This window comes from Podarcis melisellensis (assembly GCF_964234715.1).
Source record: "Podarcis melisellensis genome assembly, chromosome: 15".
NCBI classification, from domain to species: Eukaryota; Metazoa; Chordata; class Lepidosauria; order Squamata; family Lacertidae; genus Podarcis; species Podarcis melisellensis.
The window spans coordinates 22,486,690-22,502,745 of NC_138532.1; the positions used below are offsets into that span (position 1 = coordinate 22,486,690).

The 16,056-nt window shown below is 45.4% G+C and overlaps 1 protein-coding gene across 3 annotated transcripts in view; it reads left to right on the plus strand.

The window, feature by feature from the left end:
* Window positions 1–16,056, plus strand: part of GRIK4 (glutamate ionotropic receptor kainate type subunit 4) — a 467,636-nt gene that overhangs the window by 437,172 nt on the left and 14,408 nt on the right. For all 3 annotated transcript variants that reach the window (XM_081889776.1, XM_081889778.1, XM_081889777.1), the window contains 4 exons: window positions 3,071–3,244; window positions 5,615–5,780; window positions 9,454–9,679; window positions 13,776–13,904. In XM_081889776.1, the coding sequence (XP_081745902.1) occupies window positions 3,071–3,244; window positions 5,615–5,780; window positions 9,454–9,679; window positions 13,776–13,904 (695 nt within the window). The remainder of the gene's footprint in view (window positions 1–3,070; window positions 3,245–5,614; window positions 5,781–9,453; window positions 9,680–13,775; window positions 13,905–16,056) is intronic.

Sequence of the window (16,056 nt, forward strand, 5' to 3'; positions counted from 1 at the left end):
AACATTCTAACCACATCCCTTCAGTGTCTGAAACAGGCATCAGAGATTCCAACGCCGTTTGCAGGTGCCGTAATAACACTACAAAAGCTGTGATACTGTTATGAAAATGGAAGCGTGCCGTCCCTTGGGGGTCCCTTGGTGCAGCTGAACTTGTCGAATTCATGAGCTTGTAATGGTTTTCAGCATCGTGAAGCGTTTAAAACTGTTTGATAACACAGCCAGGCCCTGTCTACACTGAGATACGGCTTCTCTTGATGCTTTTTCCAAAGGTGTCAGTACTGATTTGTGTTGGAGAGGAGACAGGGGCTTCAGATAACACCCAGCTAATGTCAGGTGGATCAGGTGTTTCCAGCTGAAAGCTGTGACACCTGGGTCAGTGTGTTTGTCACAAACAGGGTGATGGGTTGTTGTTGTTGTTTTTCTCTCTCTCTCTCCATACACATAAAAGAGAGGACCTCTCTTTCAACACCAAATGAAATATCCTCTAGCAATAAAAAGCCATTTTCTTTGAGTCGCAGAGGGGCAGGCAGAGGGAAAGATGCCACATAAAATCCCATGCTTTTAAACAATCTTAGCCAGTCCTGGAGCTATTTTCAAGCTCAAGTCTCAAGGGTCGCTTCCAGACAACGGGCTTACTGAGCTTGCATCCTGATCTGTTTGCAGGGAGATTAGATTACAGGGTGTCAACACGTATGTTATCCTATACTTTGCATTGCATTTTCCCATCACTTTCCAAAAAGTTCAGACCTTTTTGGGGGGACAGGGAAGCAGGTTTGTTGTGCAAGAGCTCCAGATCAGCTTCAAGTGTGCAAGCAGTAATTTGGTGTTACATGATTGAATCCCCCTCAAAGAGAGTCTTGAAACACCTTAAGAGTCGCAAATTTGACACTTGCTTCCTGAGAGGCTGCTTCTATTAACAGCAAGGACATTACAGAATACAGTGGTACCTCGGGTTAAGAACTTAATTTGTTCTGGAGGTCCTGAAACTGTTCTTAACCTGAGGTACCACTTTAGCTAATGGGGCCTCCCACTGCCCCACGCTGCCGGAGCACGATTTCTGTTCTCATCCTGAAGCAAAGTTCTTAACCTGAAGTACTATTTCTGGGTTAGTGGAAGCATCTGTAACCTGAGGTACCACTGTAATGTTGCTGGCCTAAACTGATTTATAAAGCCTTCCACATCCACCTAAATGGAGGCAATGCCTCCATGAACACACATTCCTTTGCAAGTGTGAGGGGATCTTACAAGTGTTTGCTGGGGATGAGCATTTCTGTCTTGCAGCTGCTATACCCTGCAATCAACTATTGGATTAAAACATTTTTTAAAAAAATCAGATGCCTGGAGTTTTGCTTTTAAAAAGCTAAGTTAAAGTGCCCCTTCCTCTCTAACCCAGGTAACTAAAAAAAAACACCCCAGACTGAGCCCTTTGCACAGCTCCCACAAGAGATATCATGCTCCTATTTCTCATCCAGCCCGCTCCCCACCCCCGCTTGACTCCACACATATTTACATAGACTTATGAAACACTTATCATGAGCATGAATCAGATCACTGGCATTATGTCAGCTGGCCTTCAGAAGTCACACTCCTCTGAATTTTTGCAATGCAGTTCTTTGAATTTTGCAATGCAGTTCTCCAGTCAAGCAGTGTGTGCTAAAAAAAGGGAAATAACTGAGGCAAAGGGTGCATAAAATTGCACACATGAGTGAAAATGACATAGAAAGGAATTTTGTTAGGTGAAATTGCTTTGCCTAAAATACTGATGAATTTTCATGAGATTGCAAAAAGTTGTGGAAATCTGAAGAACTGGACTGGGGGCGGGGGAAAGAAACTGAGAGAAACTGAAATCAATAGATTTTCCCACACCTCACTCTGCCACATGCATGCATGGTCACACACCTGACCTACAGGTGCTCTGCTTTTCTCAGATCACCAAACATGCAGGGTCCTCTGCCCCTTCAATTGTATGCGCAGAGGTCTTCTCAGACCTTACACACACACACAAAATGTGCATGGTTGGGGAAACAGCTTGTGAGCAGGGTGCCACCCTGTATACACACACACACACACACACACTGAAATGGATACTTATTGTAGCAGGTGTTCACATGTGTGCTGTTTCAAGGGACTTTCCCCAAATTTAATGTCTGGTGCTGTCAGCGCTGGGTTGAGCCAGAAGCTCAGAGAGGAGAGAGGGAATCAGAGCTGTGGGAATAAGCAGGATTCAGAAGATGGAGTAGGTCAGTAGTTGGAGCCAAGAACATAGCAGACCAAAAAGCAAAGCCAAAGGAAACAGGAATGCACCAGAGCCAGGAAAGCCTTGCTGCTAAGAAAGGAGATCCCTTTCCAGGAGCATCCAGTGGCCAGCTTGGGTGGGCAATGCCAGTCCAGGGAAGATGCTCCCAGTTGCAGTTTCTAATCCCAAAGAACTGAATTAGGGAGAGCAGGGCTGGCATCAGAGGTCCGTAGCATTGAGCACATGACTCAGAAGAGGTGCTTCTGCCAATTTCTGGAGCCTACTGCTCCTCCTTGCTGTTGCTGCCTGTTCACCTGTCCTCTCTGAGTTAGCAAATGGTAACCTCTGCACAGCACATCCTCCACTTCTGTTAGGCGGTGAGGTTTTGGCCTGGAGACTGATGAAAGCCAATGGGCACTAGCAACACTGGTGAGAAAGATGATGTGGGTGTGTTCAGAGAAGGGACCCCACCGATAGCATCATATCTGAGAGTCATCCAAAACCTGGAACCGGGCCTGGAATCGGGAGTAGGCAAATTCCCGTTTTGAGCATGGAACAACTAAACCTGGAGGAAGTGAATGAAGCGACGATGAAGGCACAAGCAATGCATAAGCTGTCTGTTGTGTGCCCTTTCTTGGTTTCAAGCTGATTGTAATCTTATAAAGCGCACTTAAGCCCCATCAGCTGCCTTGCATTGCAAGACCCCCCTGGTACCAATTGCCAGTAAAATAGCGGAGAAATCCTGCCTCCAGGAGAGTTAGGCCTTTGATGATTGCTTCCTTCCCCGTGTTTGCACTCCAGTGTAATTGGATGTGTTATGTTTCGATGCCGTAGATTGACGCCCTACGAGTGGTACAGCCCCCACCCCTGCTCCCAAGGGAGATGCAACCTGCTCGTTAATCAGTACTCTCTTGGCAACAGCCTGTGGTTCCCTGTCGGTGGGTTCATGCAGCAAGGATCGACCATCGCTCCTCGGGCTCTGTCCACGCGCTGTGTCAGTGGAGTCTGGTAAGAAATCACAGAGGTAATCTTTTGCGCTGTAATCGCTTGCTGTAGCTTCACCAACTTGGATGGTTTCCCACAAACTCTTTTTGTAACTTGTGGTAGAATAGAAGATGGGTAATGTACAGGCCATGATGCACTGATGGGACTCTGAATAAGAACATAAGATGAGCGCAGTTGGGTCAGGCCAAGGGCCCATGCGGTCCAGTATCCTGTTCTTACAGTAACCAATCCTTATCTTCTGTGACAGGTACATTTGGAGGTGTCTTGCATATTAGGTTTCCCTGTGGATAAGTCAATCCCTCTTCCAGAATCCTTCAAGCTTTTTGCCTTTCAAGTAGCACCATCCATTTCCAAAACTATAAACAAGACTATGTGTATTACACCCATCCAGAAGTTGATTACGCTAGTAGGAAACATGTTTTTTTCCATCTAGAATCATAGAATCATAGAGTTGGAAGAGACCACAAGGGCCATCAAGTCCAACCCCCTGCCAAGCAGGAAACACCATCAGAGCACTCCTGACATATGGTTGTCAAGCCTCTGCTTAAAGACCTCCAAAGAAGGAGACTCCACCACACGCCTTGGCAGCAAATTCCACTGTCAAACAGCTCTTACTGTCAGGAAGCTCTTCCTAATGTTTAGGTGGAATCTTCTTTCTTGTAGTTTGGATCCATTGCTCCGTGTCCACTTCTCTGGAGCAGCAGAAAACAACCTTTCTCCCTCTTCTATGTGAAATCCTTTTATATATTTGAACATGGCTATCATATCATATCTAGTCGTCTGGATTGCACTCTGAATCTTCAAAATGCATTAGGCACGATGACTCAGAAACAAGGGAGTTGTTTTGAGAAAGAGATGGATATTTTCAGTTCTGAACAGTGCTTGGTTTTTTGGCTGGGATGCCCAATCTCTCGACTCTGCTGACCATAGTACCCTCTGCCTCCATGCCCTTTCATCCTCCGTTCCATTCCTTTCAACTACATTGTCTCCATATGTTCCAAATGCCTACATTCAAGATCTGCCTCCTTGATTAAAAAACAAACCAAAACATTATTATTGGAAAGAGAAAAAAAAGTTTGGTCCTCAAAAACCAACTGTGCAAGCACAAATCATGCACTTCTGCCCCCCAAATCCAGTTTTCATGGACATGGGGGTAGCAAGATAAGGAGGAAAACTGCCCGCTCCACCTGTGCAAGCTCACTCTGCAGAATTTTTAGATTAAAAAATAAACTTTTTCTGCATGATTGTGATTTCAGAATATGAATTTCCTTATTGTAACATTTGTGTTTTTAAATACAGAATATTTGCATTCTGGATTATAAGCACAAAAGGGCCAATCCCACCTTGATTTGTTGTTACATCATCTGCCCCGTAGAAAGAAAACTGATAGAGAGATGGGTAGGAGGGAATATAGTGTTTCCTCCACGAACAAAATTTGGAAGCAATCATTTATAGAGGGTTGGTGTTAATCTCCTGCAGCGAAAATGGCAGAGAGTCTTGTGGGACCTTAAAGACTGATGGTTGCATCCAGAACTGCCCTTCTACCCAGACAACAAGTTCCACTTGTGCAATGCAACTTCATCCTTCTCTCCTTTCCCCTTCAGCCCCCAGTACATCCTCAAACTCTACTCCAAAGTTTTTGGAGCTTGTGAAGCGTTGGCTCCAGCCCTGAAAAATTTATTGTGGAATAGTGGTCAGTCTTGAAGGTGCTGCAAGACGCTTTGTTGCTTCCTCTTGGAGGCCTCCATCAATTCCAGGTTGTGTGCACCTCTCATTATTCCAAAACTGAGCAGAATCTGACTTCTTCTGCTTCAAACCAACATTCTTTTGATTTACTTGAGCATGGCACAGTAGAGCTTTCCACAGAAGCCTTCTGCAAGAACTGTGAGTGTTCAGCATCTTTCAAAACCAGGGGTGGAGCATAGCTGTCAACCTTCCCTTTTTTTTGCGGGAAATTCCCTTATTCCAGCACCGTTTCCCGCTGCTTCCCGTTGCTATCCCGGATTGTTAGATATCCCGTAGACTGCCCCCGGGACAGGTGAGGCTGCTGATCCCTTGTTTTCAAATCTGAAAGTTGACAGCTATGGGATGGAGTTACACACAGGAAAAACACACGCTATAAATAAGTCAGAAATTAAATCATAACAAAAGGGGGGGAACACGCTATGGAAAATTGCTTAGATTTTTTTTTTTTGTTCTCTGGCACCATCTGGTGTTGCATGTTTATAACGCATTCAAAATGCTGCTTCTTGACTAATGTAGCTGAGTCCCAGAGGTTCCCCCCCCTCAGGAGAAAGGGGAAGTAGCTCTCGGAAATAGACAAAGTGTGGAGATGTCCATGTGTCTTTTGCCTCCTTTTTCTTGTCCCTGCAGGTGGGCCTTCACTTTGATCATCATCTCTTCCTACACAGCCAACCTGGCAGCCTTCCTCACCGTGCAGCGCATGGATGTGCCCATAGAATCAGTAGACGACCTTGCAGACCAGACGGCGATAGAGTACGGCACAATCCACGGAGGTTCTAGCATGACTTTTTTCCAGGTAAGCTTTTGCTGTGTTGATAGTGAGGAAGGCATGAGCCTATTATCCATCAGAGCTAAATGCCTGTGGTACCGCAGATCCCCATCTAGTTGTTGCTACAGAATCTTTTACCCTAATCTGCATCACATGCACAGGTACTTCAGTTTAACAAGCCTTCAGTGCTCTTTATAACCCCTGCGCTGTCTTACTAAAAGCTGACTCAAGCACTCAGAAAATAAAGCATTAAGTACAGTCCTCCCAGGGGAAGGCAGAGTTACAGGGGATTGCATAGTAGTTTTATTATTAATGTAAAATAGAAATACAGACAAACAAACAAAAAGACATAATCAAAGTTACAAAACGAAGGAACAGTCAAGAGTTTGCATTTCCCAACTAAACAGAGAGCAAATGATGCAGAAAAATAAAAGCAGCAAAACACATCATGAAAGCCAGATTTTGTGATTGGGTGGAGGAAGAGAGTTTTGTATGTCTGGATTTGACATGTATGTAATTAAATCCCACAAAAAAAACCCTACAAATGTTCCAGGTCTTCCTTACCCATAGAAACACACCGTTTGTGAGTTGTTTTCTCTGTAGTAGCAAGAGCCCACATATTCTTATACCACAAGGAGAGGTTTAAGTCCTGTAGCGTCGTCCATTTCTGAGCCAAACAAGTTTTCGCTGCAGCCAGCGTCCATATAAGAAGTTCCTTAGACTGAAAAATTGCTGTTTGGTCATCTCACAAGTTCAAAAGAGCAACTTATGGGAAGGCTTGAATGGAGTATTTGTTTATTTCTTACATTTCTTCAAAAACATCAGACCCAAATTTGGATGCCAGAGAGCTTTCTCACCATATGTGGGAAAATGTCCCCCTGCTACCTGACCCACACCAACAACCCTTTAGGGTGCTTGATGTCAAATGAGAAAGCTGCACAGGAGTACAGTGCCCCATGCACAGAATTTTTATGGAACATTTCCTTATGTAAACTGAGGCTGATTTAAAGGGATTGGGTGCCCATCCATATTGCATTCCACTTACAATCATCTATTTTCAGTTGTAGGTCCTTCTTCCAGGTGAGTCTAAGACCTTCCAATGGGCCCATAGAAATGTCAGTAAGTTCTGTTATATTAAAGAACGAATATCAATCATCCTCCCCAATGACTCAGATTTAATAACATTAGCAAGGGGGTTATTTATGGCATGTTTATCCTGTTCTTCCTCTATGGACGTCACACGGTCACCTCTACAGCTGAAGAAGAAGAAGAAGAGTTTGGATTTGATATCCCGCCTTTCACTCCCTTTAAGGAGTCTCAAAGCGGCTAACATTCTCCTTTCCCTCCTCCCCCACAACAAACACTCTGTGAGGTGAGTGGGGCTGAGAGACTTCAAAGAAGTGTGACTGGCCCAAGGTCACCCAGCAGCTGCATGTGGAGGAGCGGAGACACGAACCCGGTTCCCCAGATTACAAGACTACCGCTCTTAACCACTACACCACACTGGCTGAGCAAGGATCTGAACCTTGGCCTTCAATTCTTCATCCAACATTCCAAACAGTAGACCAGACTGTGCATATATGCAGTGCTATTAAAAAAGAAAGCGGTGTTAGAGTGTAGATAGCCAGCGGGAGCCACAGAGAGCCATGCAGTAAGAATGAGTGGAAAGGGATGGAAAAGCTGGTTAGAGAGACTCAGGGCTCGTCCGCACTTCTGTTTGTTCCAGGGAAAACCCACTCTTAAGCACTAAATCGGAGCAAACATCAATCCTGAGAAAAACCCAACTTGTCTTTTGCTCTGACTGGGCGCTAAAGAGCAGTTTTCCCTGGGGGGAAGCAGTGGGACAAGAGGAAGTATGGATAATCCCTCAGAGACTGGGTTTCTCATGGACAAGCTCAAGGCAACAGGGTGCTCAAAGCTCTTTTCAGCTATGTTATGATCCACCTTCCAAAGTTGAGGCTGCCTTGCCAATGGAGAAGCAGGTAGACATGAATGAGTTAATACCTGTGCAGAACTTCCATGGTGCACAGTTCTGAGTAGGAATTATTTATTAAACGTCGAAGTGCCAGAGTGGAGAGAGAGCTTTTCTCACTTTGTTTTTAGCTGAACCAAAGCCGTACAATGTTTGCAACTTGTGTTCAGAAAGGGTTGTTTTGACAAAACTGCAAGTGTGGTGCTCAATCCCAAGTTCTCCATTATTTAGAAACTGAGAACCAGGTAGAGAGGTTGGAAACCAACAACATTCACGGAGGTTTTGTTGGTCTGATAGAAAAATATCCAAGTCACAGTAACGTAATTAGGACCACCCTAAATGTCATGAAGAACTCTCATTATTTCATGACATTCTACTGGGTCCTAATAAAGATATGGTATCCATGTTGGATACTCCCTCTGAGATGCTCGATGGCTGAGATATTGCAGAGAAGCAATCTGTTCCAGGATTGGAATCTGGCGCTGACGTTTGGCTCCAACCCTTTTTCGAGTGCCACAAATTAGCTCTGAGCCATGTGGAGAATGTTCTCCACTTGCTAATGAGCCACTCTAAGCAGCCTCCAAACACCTGCAGTTAACTAATAGGTCCTCCAGATCAGATGTTATGGCCTCTAGGTAGGCTTAAGGCTTGATCACTTCCATCTGAGAAACCAACTGAGCAATGTTTGTTTGCCCTCATGCCCAGATTCTAACTGATTGATGGCCACGTTTAAAGGCTAGATTTCCAAGATTTAAGTTAGATTTCCAAGGTTAGATTTCCAAACTTTAAAGCTCCTGTATTGGCCATTAAGGCCCTAACTAATATGGAACCAAGGACGAGGGTGGCACTGTGGGTTAAACCACAGAGCCTAGGACTTGCCAGTCAGAAGGTCAGCGGTTCAAATCCCCATGACAGGGTGAGTTCCCGTTGCTCGGTCCCTGCTCCTGCCAACCTAGCAGTTCAAAGTGCAAGTAGATAAATAGGTACCACTCTGGCGGGAAGGTAAACGGCGTTTCCGTGCGCTGCTCTGGTTTGCCAGAAGCAGCTTAGTCATGCTGGCCACATGACCCGGAAGCTGTACGCTGGCTCCCTCGGCCAATAAAGCGAGATGAGCGCCGCAACCCCAGAATCGGTCACAACTGGACCTAATGATCAGGGGTCCCTTTACCCTTTAATATGGAAACAGGTTACATGAAAACTTGCTACCTTTACCCATATGAACCTGCCTGAGACTTCAATTAGGTGCAGAGGCCATGCCCTCAGGCTCACCTGCACTGGCCTTATGCTTGGTAGATATCAGGTGCAGGGCCTTTTTTGTAGTAGCTCCATAGCTGTGGAATTCCTACACTAGGAAGATTCAGAGGGGCCTCATTTCTTCCTGCCTTTATGTGTGCTGTCAATAGTTTTTCCTTATTTTATTCTATTTTTGAATTTTAACCAGCCTTGCCTTCATCGTTCTATTGCTGCCTTTTAGTATCAGTCTCAGTAATTGCAGTGTTGTTGCTCTTTCAATTTGCTTGTTTTAATGACTTCTGGTTTGCAATCACTGCTTTGAATATGTACATGAAATACATAACTGAGGCCAAGCTGGAGCTGAGAGTGAGTTTTAGGAGAGGGAACCCACCTTCCCCCTTTGATGAATGGGATATTCTGAACATTGCAGGCCAATATGTTGATTCCATAGCAGGATTCCCATTGAATCGTGGCTTCTCTTTCTTTGTTTTTCAGAATTCTCGGTACCAGACATACCAGCGGATGTGGAATTACATGTACTCCAAGCAGCCGAGTGTCTTTGTCAAGAGCACAGAGGAAGGGATCGCACGCGTGCTCAACTCCAACTATGCCTTCCTCCTGGAGTCCACCATGAACGAGTATTATCGCCAGCGCAATTGCAACCTCACGCAGGTCGGGGGCCTTCTGGACACCAAGGGCTACGGGATTGGCATGCCAGTCGGTAGGCAGTGAAGCAAAATTCTAGCTATTTTGGGCTGTCTGTGGAGGATTAGGGCATGAATAGGCTGGAAGAGCTTCGGAACAGGAAGCCAGATAATTTCTGCAGCCCCCCTGTGTGTCACTGGGCTTCAAATAGACCATTGCCTGATGAATGCATTCATCTGGGTGGCAACCTAGATGAAAGGTTTAGAAATATTCCATTGACTCTGCTTACATTATTTACACTTTGTTCAGACTAGATTCAGGCTGGAGGGAGAAGGAAAATCTTCACTAGAGGTCATTTGGGGAACCTGCAGATGATACATTAGGTCCTTTTGGGCTCTCCATAATGCTACCTGCTTGGTTATCCTTTTAAGCAGCTATTCTATGTTTTCCCAAGTTGATTAGTAAGAAACACGACTGAAAATAGCAAGCAGCAAGGGCAGGGATGAAAAGAGGGAACTCATGCTTTAAAGAAGTTAAAAATACAACATCCAATGGCCACCTACAGCTTCAAAGACAGCTAGAGCTGCTCTTGATTCTTTTCCCATTCCTAATTTTCTGACTGAGCTTCAACAATTTAAGTTTAATGGGTCACAATCTATCCAAACATTTCCCAGTTCATATTCAATGAAATGTATGGAACTTGTGCAACGGCACAGAGTAGTACAAAGATATCACACCAGAGGGATCCTATTGGTTGCCAGTAGGAATGGAATCGTCTGAAAATCTTTGTTGAGCTTATCTTTAGATTTTACTGTCTCTAATTCCTGTCTCACACCTTGATCTTTATGAGAAGTCAGAGAGTGGGATTCCCCACCACCACCAGTTCTGCTAAAATGGTGGGTTAATTCTTGTAATATATTATGTGTATTATTAAAGACATAATATGCATATTACGTGAATACATACTCCAGGTTTCCTAAAGTAACCCGCACCTAAAAATATGCATATAACTGTATAAAATAGGTATATATTGCTACTTATAAAATATGCTCTTTTATAGGTATTATGTGCATATATATGGCAAAAAATATTGCATATAGTTATGCTTTTTATTTAAAAAACCCTTAAATATAAGTAGAGGTTTGATGCAAGAGGCAGTTCAGTGCGGGCAAATATTGAACAGGGCAGAATTGCCAAATCTCCTCTTTAAATCTTTTTAAAGCAGATCCCTCTTCCAGCCCTGGTTGCCAGTGTTGCACATTAAGACTCATGTCCCCAAAGCAAAGTTAATTCAACAGTTTGGTGAACCTTAAACTTAACCTCTCCTTCTGTGTTAAATTACCCTAACTGTATTCTGTTATGCATCATGTGTGTGTGGTATGCTGAAGATCAGCTGACACTCCTAGGTATTCAGAAATTGATCCCATTCAGAATTTTCCCATGCTGCAGAGTAGATCAGTTTTATCCTGGGATTTCTTTTTATCTGATCCGTGGACAGTAATGGAGGTGGTAGCAATCTGATTTAGCAGAGAGAAAAAACTGAATGGAATTGGGAGGGGCGTAGTAACAGAAGTGGGGGTTGAATCAATTGTTTGCTACACCTGAAGACTAGCAGGTTCTCTTGCCATTGGGCACATTCACAACATACATTGAAAGCACATTGCTACTCCCCCCCCCCCCGGAAAAAAAACCCAAAGAATGCTGGGAACTGTGGCTTGCCCCTTCTCAGAGCTACTACCCTTAACAAACTACCGTTCCCAGGATTCTTTGCCGGGAGGGTGGGGATGTGCTGTAAATTAATGGCGTGGATGTGACCCATGTCCCCATATGGCTCATTTAAGGGCTCTGTCAGAATTGCAATTGAAAACTGAAAAGCTCTGGGTGATAAAAGCATGAGGATGAACCCAAGAGGTGACTATGGCTGCTTTGAAATGAGTATGGAGTATGGAGATGCTTTTGCCATGAGATGAGCAAACTTCCACTTCCTACTCTGGAGGGAGTCTTGTTCCTTCAAGAGCTTTGTGTCAAGAAGGAAGTTAGCAGATCTGTCTTTACCTTGCTGCGGCACCGAAAGAGCCCAAGCATCCTTTTTTCTGACAGCTGCATCGCACGACTTCAGCACTGTCACAGCTCTGCGGTGGAGGAAGCTGGGCCTGCTGAGCACCTAACTAGATATGACAACTGCACAATCCAGGTGTTGGAATGTGGATTGCCGCTGAACAAATAAAGCAGGAGGGTTAAAGGAGAGCAATTCCATGGGGGAAAGGAGTGGGCAGGAAGGGATACTGGCCCATTTACCTGATTCTTCCACCCCCCCCCAAAAAAAACACCCTTTCCTCCAGCCATTTTTCTCCATGTGGGACTTTCTTCCTTAGGGAAGGTGCTAGTTTTGCATGCTGAAGGTCCTAGATTCAATCTCTAGCATGCCCCACGAGGGATGGGGAAGATGACCTATTGCGTGGCGAGTCCCCCCCCCCCATGGAAATAAAGACACATGACACAATTATTATGGTTAATGGGCTAATTAAGGCCGCAGCTTTATTAGTTACAGGTGATGAGCGGTATTGACTTAGGCACAGGTCCTAACCGGCTATATCTGGCTTCAGCCGTCCGCTTGAAGTCCAGGAAGGGTTAACCACCAGTAGGGGGAGTCCTGCTGATGCACATCAACTAGGAACTCCCCCGGGGCCACCGATTGTGGGCATGCCTTAGACCCTCACCTCCCTAGGCTTCAGACAGAGCCACGCCCCCCGGAATCCTTTATCGGACTACCCTTCAATATGCGGGGCAGGTGATGGCGCTTCCTCCCCTCTTCCAACTACAGAGCAATACCAATGCCTAACTGCCAATACCAAGAAAGTTGTGACAATTTGCTATGAGGTAGGTGAAAAATTCCTACCAGGCCCCTCAACAGCGACCAACCAGGGTCCATAGCAAGGTCAAGGAATGGAAACCTTATAGGGCGCGAGGGTGGGAAAAACAGGAACAGCTGGCAGGTGGGGAAAGAGGGAGATCCCCGGCCGCGTCCTGCCTTAAATAGGGCAGGCCACGCCACCAGAGCCAGCTGATTGGCTGGCCAGGGTGTGACATGGCAGGGAATCCCCCCAATCACATGGGGCTGGGGCCGTGAAGCCCACAACCCCACCTCCTCTGTAGGGCGGAAGTGGCTTTTCTGAAGCTCTGGAAAGCTGCTTCCAGTCAGTGTGGAAAACAGCAAGCTAAACAGAACAATGTGTCTGACTTGGTAAAAGGCACCTTCTTAGGCCAGGAGGGAAACAGCTGGGAAAGTTGCCAGAGGGAGGGGGTACAACTTGAATTGAGGTGCGGTTCAGCGATCCCCCTTTGGCCCACTCTTCCCCACACTAAATTCCCCTTCATCTCTCCCCATCTTCCCATTTTTATATTTGCTCAGCAGCAACCTATATTTTAACAAACCGAAAACACGTCTTGCTGCGATCATGTCTAGTAAATCCTGTTGTTAGTCCTTGACAAGTTGGTGAATGTACAGGAGCCCACTCCTACATGGGAATTAACAGCCCTAAGGAGAGTTTTCAATTGAATTGGATACAGTAATCCACAGTGCTAAGTCGGGGGACGTGATGTCCTTGCTCACTGCAGAATTCTCTTTGGGCCTCTAAGAGATAAGAAATCATGTTTCTTGTGGTTATTATGGAAAAACAGTACATGTCTACCTATTCCCTGCTTTCCTAAGGAGGAAGCGGGAATGGGAACACAAAGCACACAGCAGTATGTAATAAGTAAATACCCGTCCCTCTCTAGAATATGAGTGGTTGATAGTTTTCATCATCAAACGTAAGTAGGATTCTCAAGGAGACAGGAGCGTACAGGAGCAGAAGCCCTGCTCTTCAGTCCATGATGTTTTCAGAGATTGCATTCACAGAGTTTGGGACATGCTTCCATTTGGCTATTTCTTAATGCTACCCAATCTTCTGTTGCAAGCTACAAGTGGAGTTGCAACGGGCTCTCTGCAGTCCAGGTTTTCTGAAGTGTTTGCTTGGTGTGTGTTTTTTAAGGCTGAAAGCAATGCAAAGTTTAGGGATAGCCTTGCAAATTCCAACTCTGCAAGTAAATTATGCATTTGAAAAAAGAAACTCGAAAGAAACAGGCACGTTCTCTGCTCCCCTTTGAAAAGGGCCTTCTTGGCTTTGCAGGTTCTCTTTTCCGCGATGAGTTTGACTTGGCCATTCTCCAGCTGCAGGAGAACAACCGCTTGGAAATCTTGAAACGGAAGTGGTGGGCGGGAGGCCAGTGCCCCAAAGAGGAGGACCATCGAGCGAAAGGTAAAACTTACAGCTGTCTCTCTTCCTCCCTCCAGTCTGTGTTCCTTAATGAAGATGTACAGGGATGGGGTCGTTATTACCGACGAGAGCGACTGCAGGCTCCAGGGCTGTGTCACCTTTCCAGCTCAAGGATTTTAGAGTCCTCCTGGTTTGAGATCTCTTTCTTTAATAATGAGAGGAGAAAGCCGAAACACTGGCTGCTGCTGTGCCTCTCACACTGTGTATTTTTGCCCGGGGCAAAGAGAGCGGAAAAGAGCCAAATGACAAATATTGGAAGCAAGCAGAGGGCAAACGGGTTTCTAATGAATGGCCACTGCATCGGCATCAGAAAATAGATCACTCTGGGGATGCTGTCCAGATCCTGAGTCCTTTAAAAACAACAATGGGACTTCATCAGAAGAGGTTGTTGGCTAATGGTCCAAAGCTAAAAATGGTTAGAAGTGGGAGGGCAAGTGACAGAGTAATAATAAAACTCTGGAGCTCAAGGGCAAGACCTTCCGGAAATGTTATGCAAATCACCGTAAAATACATGACTTTAGGCCAATGTCGCCCAACTGGGAGCTGTTGCCGGCCCAAAGCAATTGCTAGTTGTTGTTGTTGTTCAGCAGCAAGCAGAATGGGTTTTCTTTTCATTGGATAATAAAAGGTTTCCTGGCTATAGGAAGGGTCTTTTTGACCCTTGCAAGTCTGGGGAGGAAAGGGAAAGCAGGAAAATCAAGCATGACGGAGAAACACAATCGGGGCAACAATACACGCCCATCATCTGCCAAATCATTTTCTTGGGGGTACATATCCATACAGGGCAAGGGAAAGAAGCAGACATCTGAAAGCTATATGACCTGAACAATCTGATCTTGAACACAGAGGTGAGAAAATGGGGGGGGGATTGAGAAACAGTTTTAATATAGGTTGTATTTTCTCCCTAATTTCCCCCCCCCCACAGCTCCCCCCAGAAAAGGTTTGAAATCTTTAAAGAAGAGTTTGGATTTGATAACCCACCTTTCACTCCCTTTAAGGAGTCTCAAAGCAGCTAACATTCTCCTTTCCCTTCCTCCCCCACAACAAACACTCTGTGAGGTGAGTGGGGCTGAGAGACTTCAGAGAAGGGTGACTGGCCCAAGGTCACCCTGCAGCTGCATGTGGAGGAGCGGAGACGCGAACCCGGTTCACCAGATTACGTGACTACCGCTCTTAACCACTACACCACACTGGCTCTAGGGAGATGTAGGGAGGGGGATCTACAAGAATCTCCTTGATTCCTTTGTCAAAGTATTAGAATATATTATTTCGTATTGAAACGCTGACATGATTTTGCTTTTCATGTCTCACTCTAAACCATTTCCAGCCATTCTAACCATTTTTGCAGAGACAGGATTGCATTATGGAAGCACTTCCCAGAGCCTGACTGGCCAGCGTCAGACATCTGGAGATGGAACGCTAATTGTGTTATCTTGACATCTCAAACATATAACTGAGCTTCAAAGGGACAAAAATAAACTGATAAATTATGAAATGGTTGCTGCTGACATGGAGGGAAGTGGAAAAGGGGGATAGAGAGACCTGTCACTCAGTCAGGAGTGCAGAGGAAGAAAGCGGGCTTTGACAAATCCCAGCCAGGAAAAAAAGCAGCAGGTGGGCCGATTGTAGTGCAAGCAAGGGAGACTAGGAGCAGGCCTAGCTGTGATTGTACTGCAGATCATGGATCTTTGGCATGGATCAAAGTTGTTCTGGCACAATCCAAATGCTTGCAGTTGTTACAGTACACAGTGGGAGGAACAGGAAGTCAAGTCTTTTGCTTCCAGGGACAAAAATTCTTACCACTTGGAATCACAAAATTAGAAGGGATTGTGAAAGTTATCGAGTTCAACCCTCTGCAATGTAGGAATGTTTTCTCCAACATGGGGCTCAAACCCACTACCCTGAGATTAAGAGCCTCATGCTCTACCAATGTGTGTGCATGTGTGCGCACATTTGTGTATGAGAGTTCTGTTGTGCTCATGCCCTGTTTGTGGGTCAGCCATTGTTGGAACAGAATGTTGGGCTAGATTGATTTGATCCAACAACACTCGTCTTACTTTCTTACACCGCTCTATTGGAAACACATCTGCTTACACAGGTGTGATTTACTGAGCGGCAGGAACATCCCAGAGGC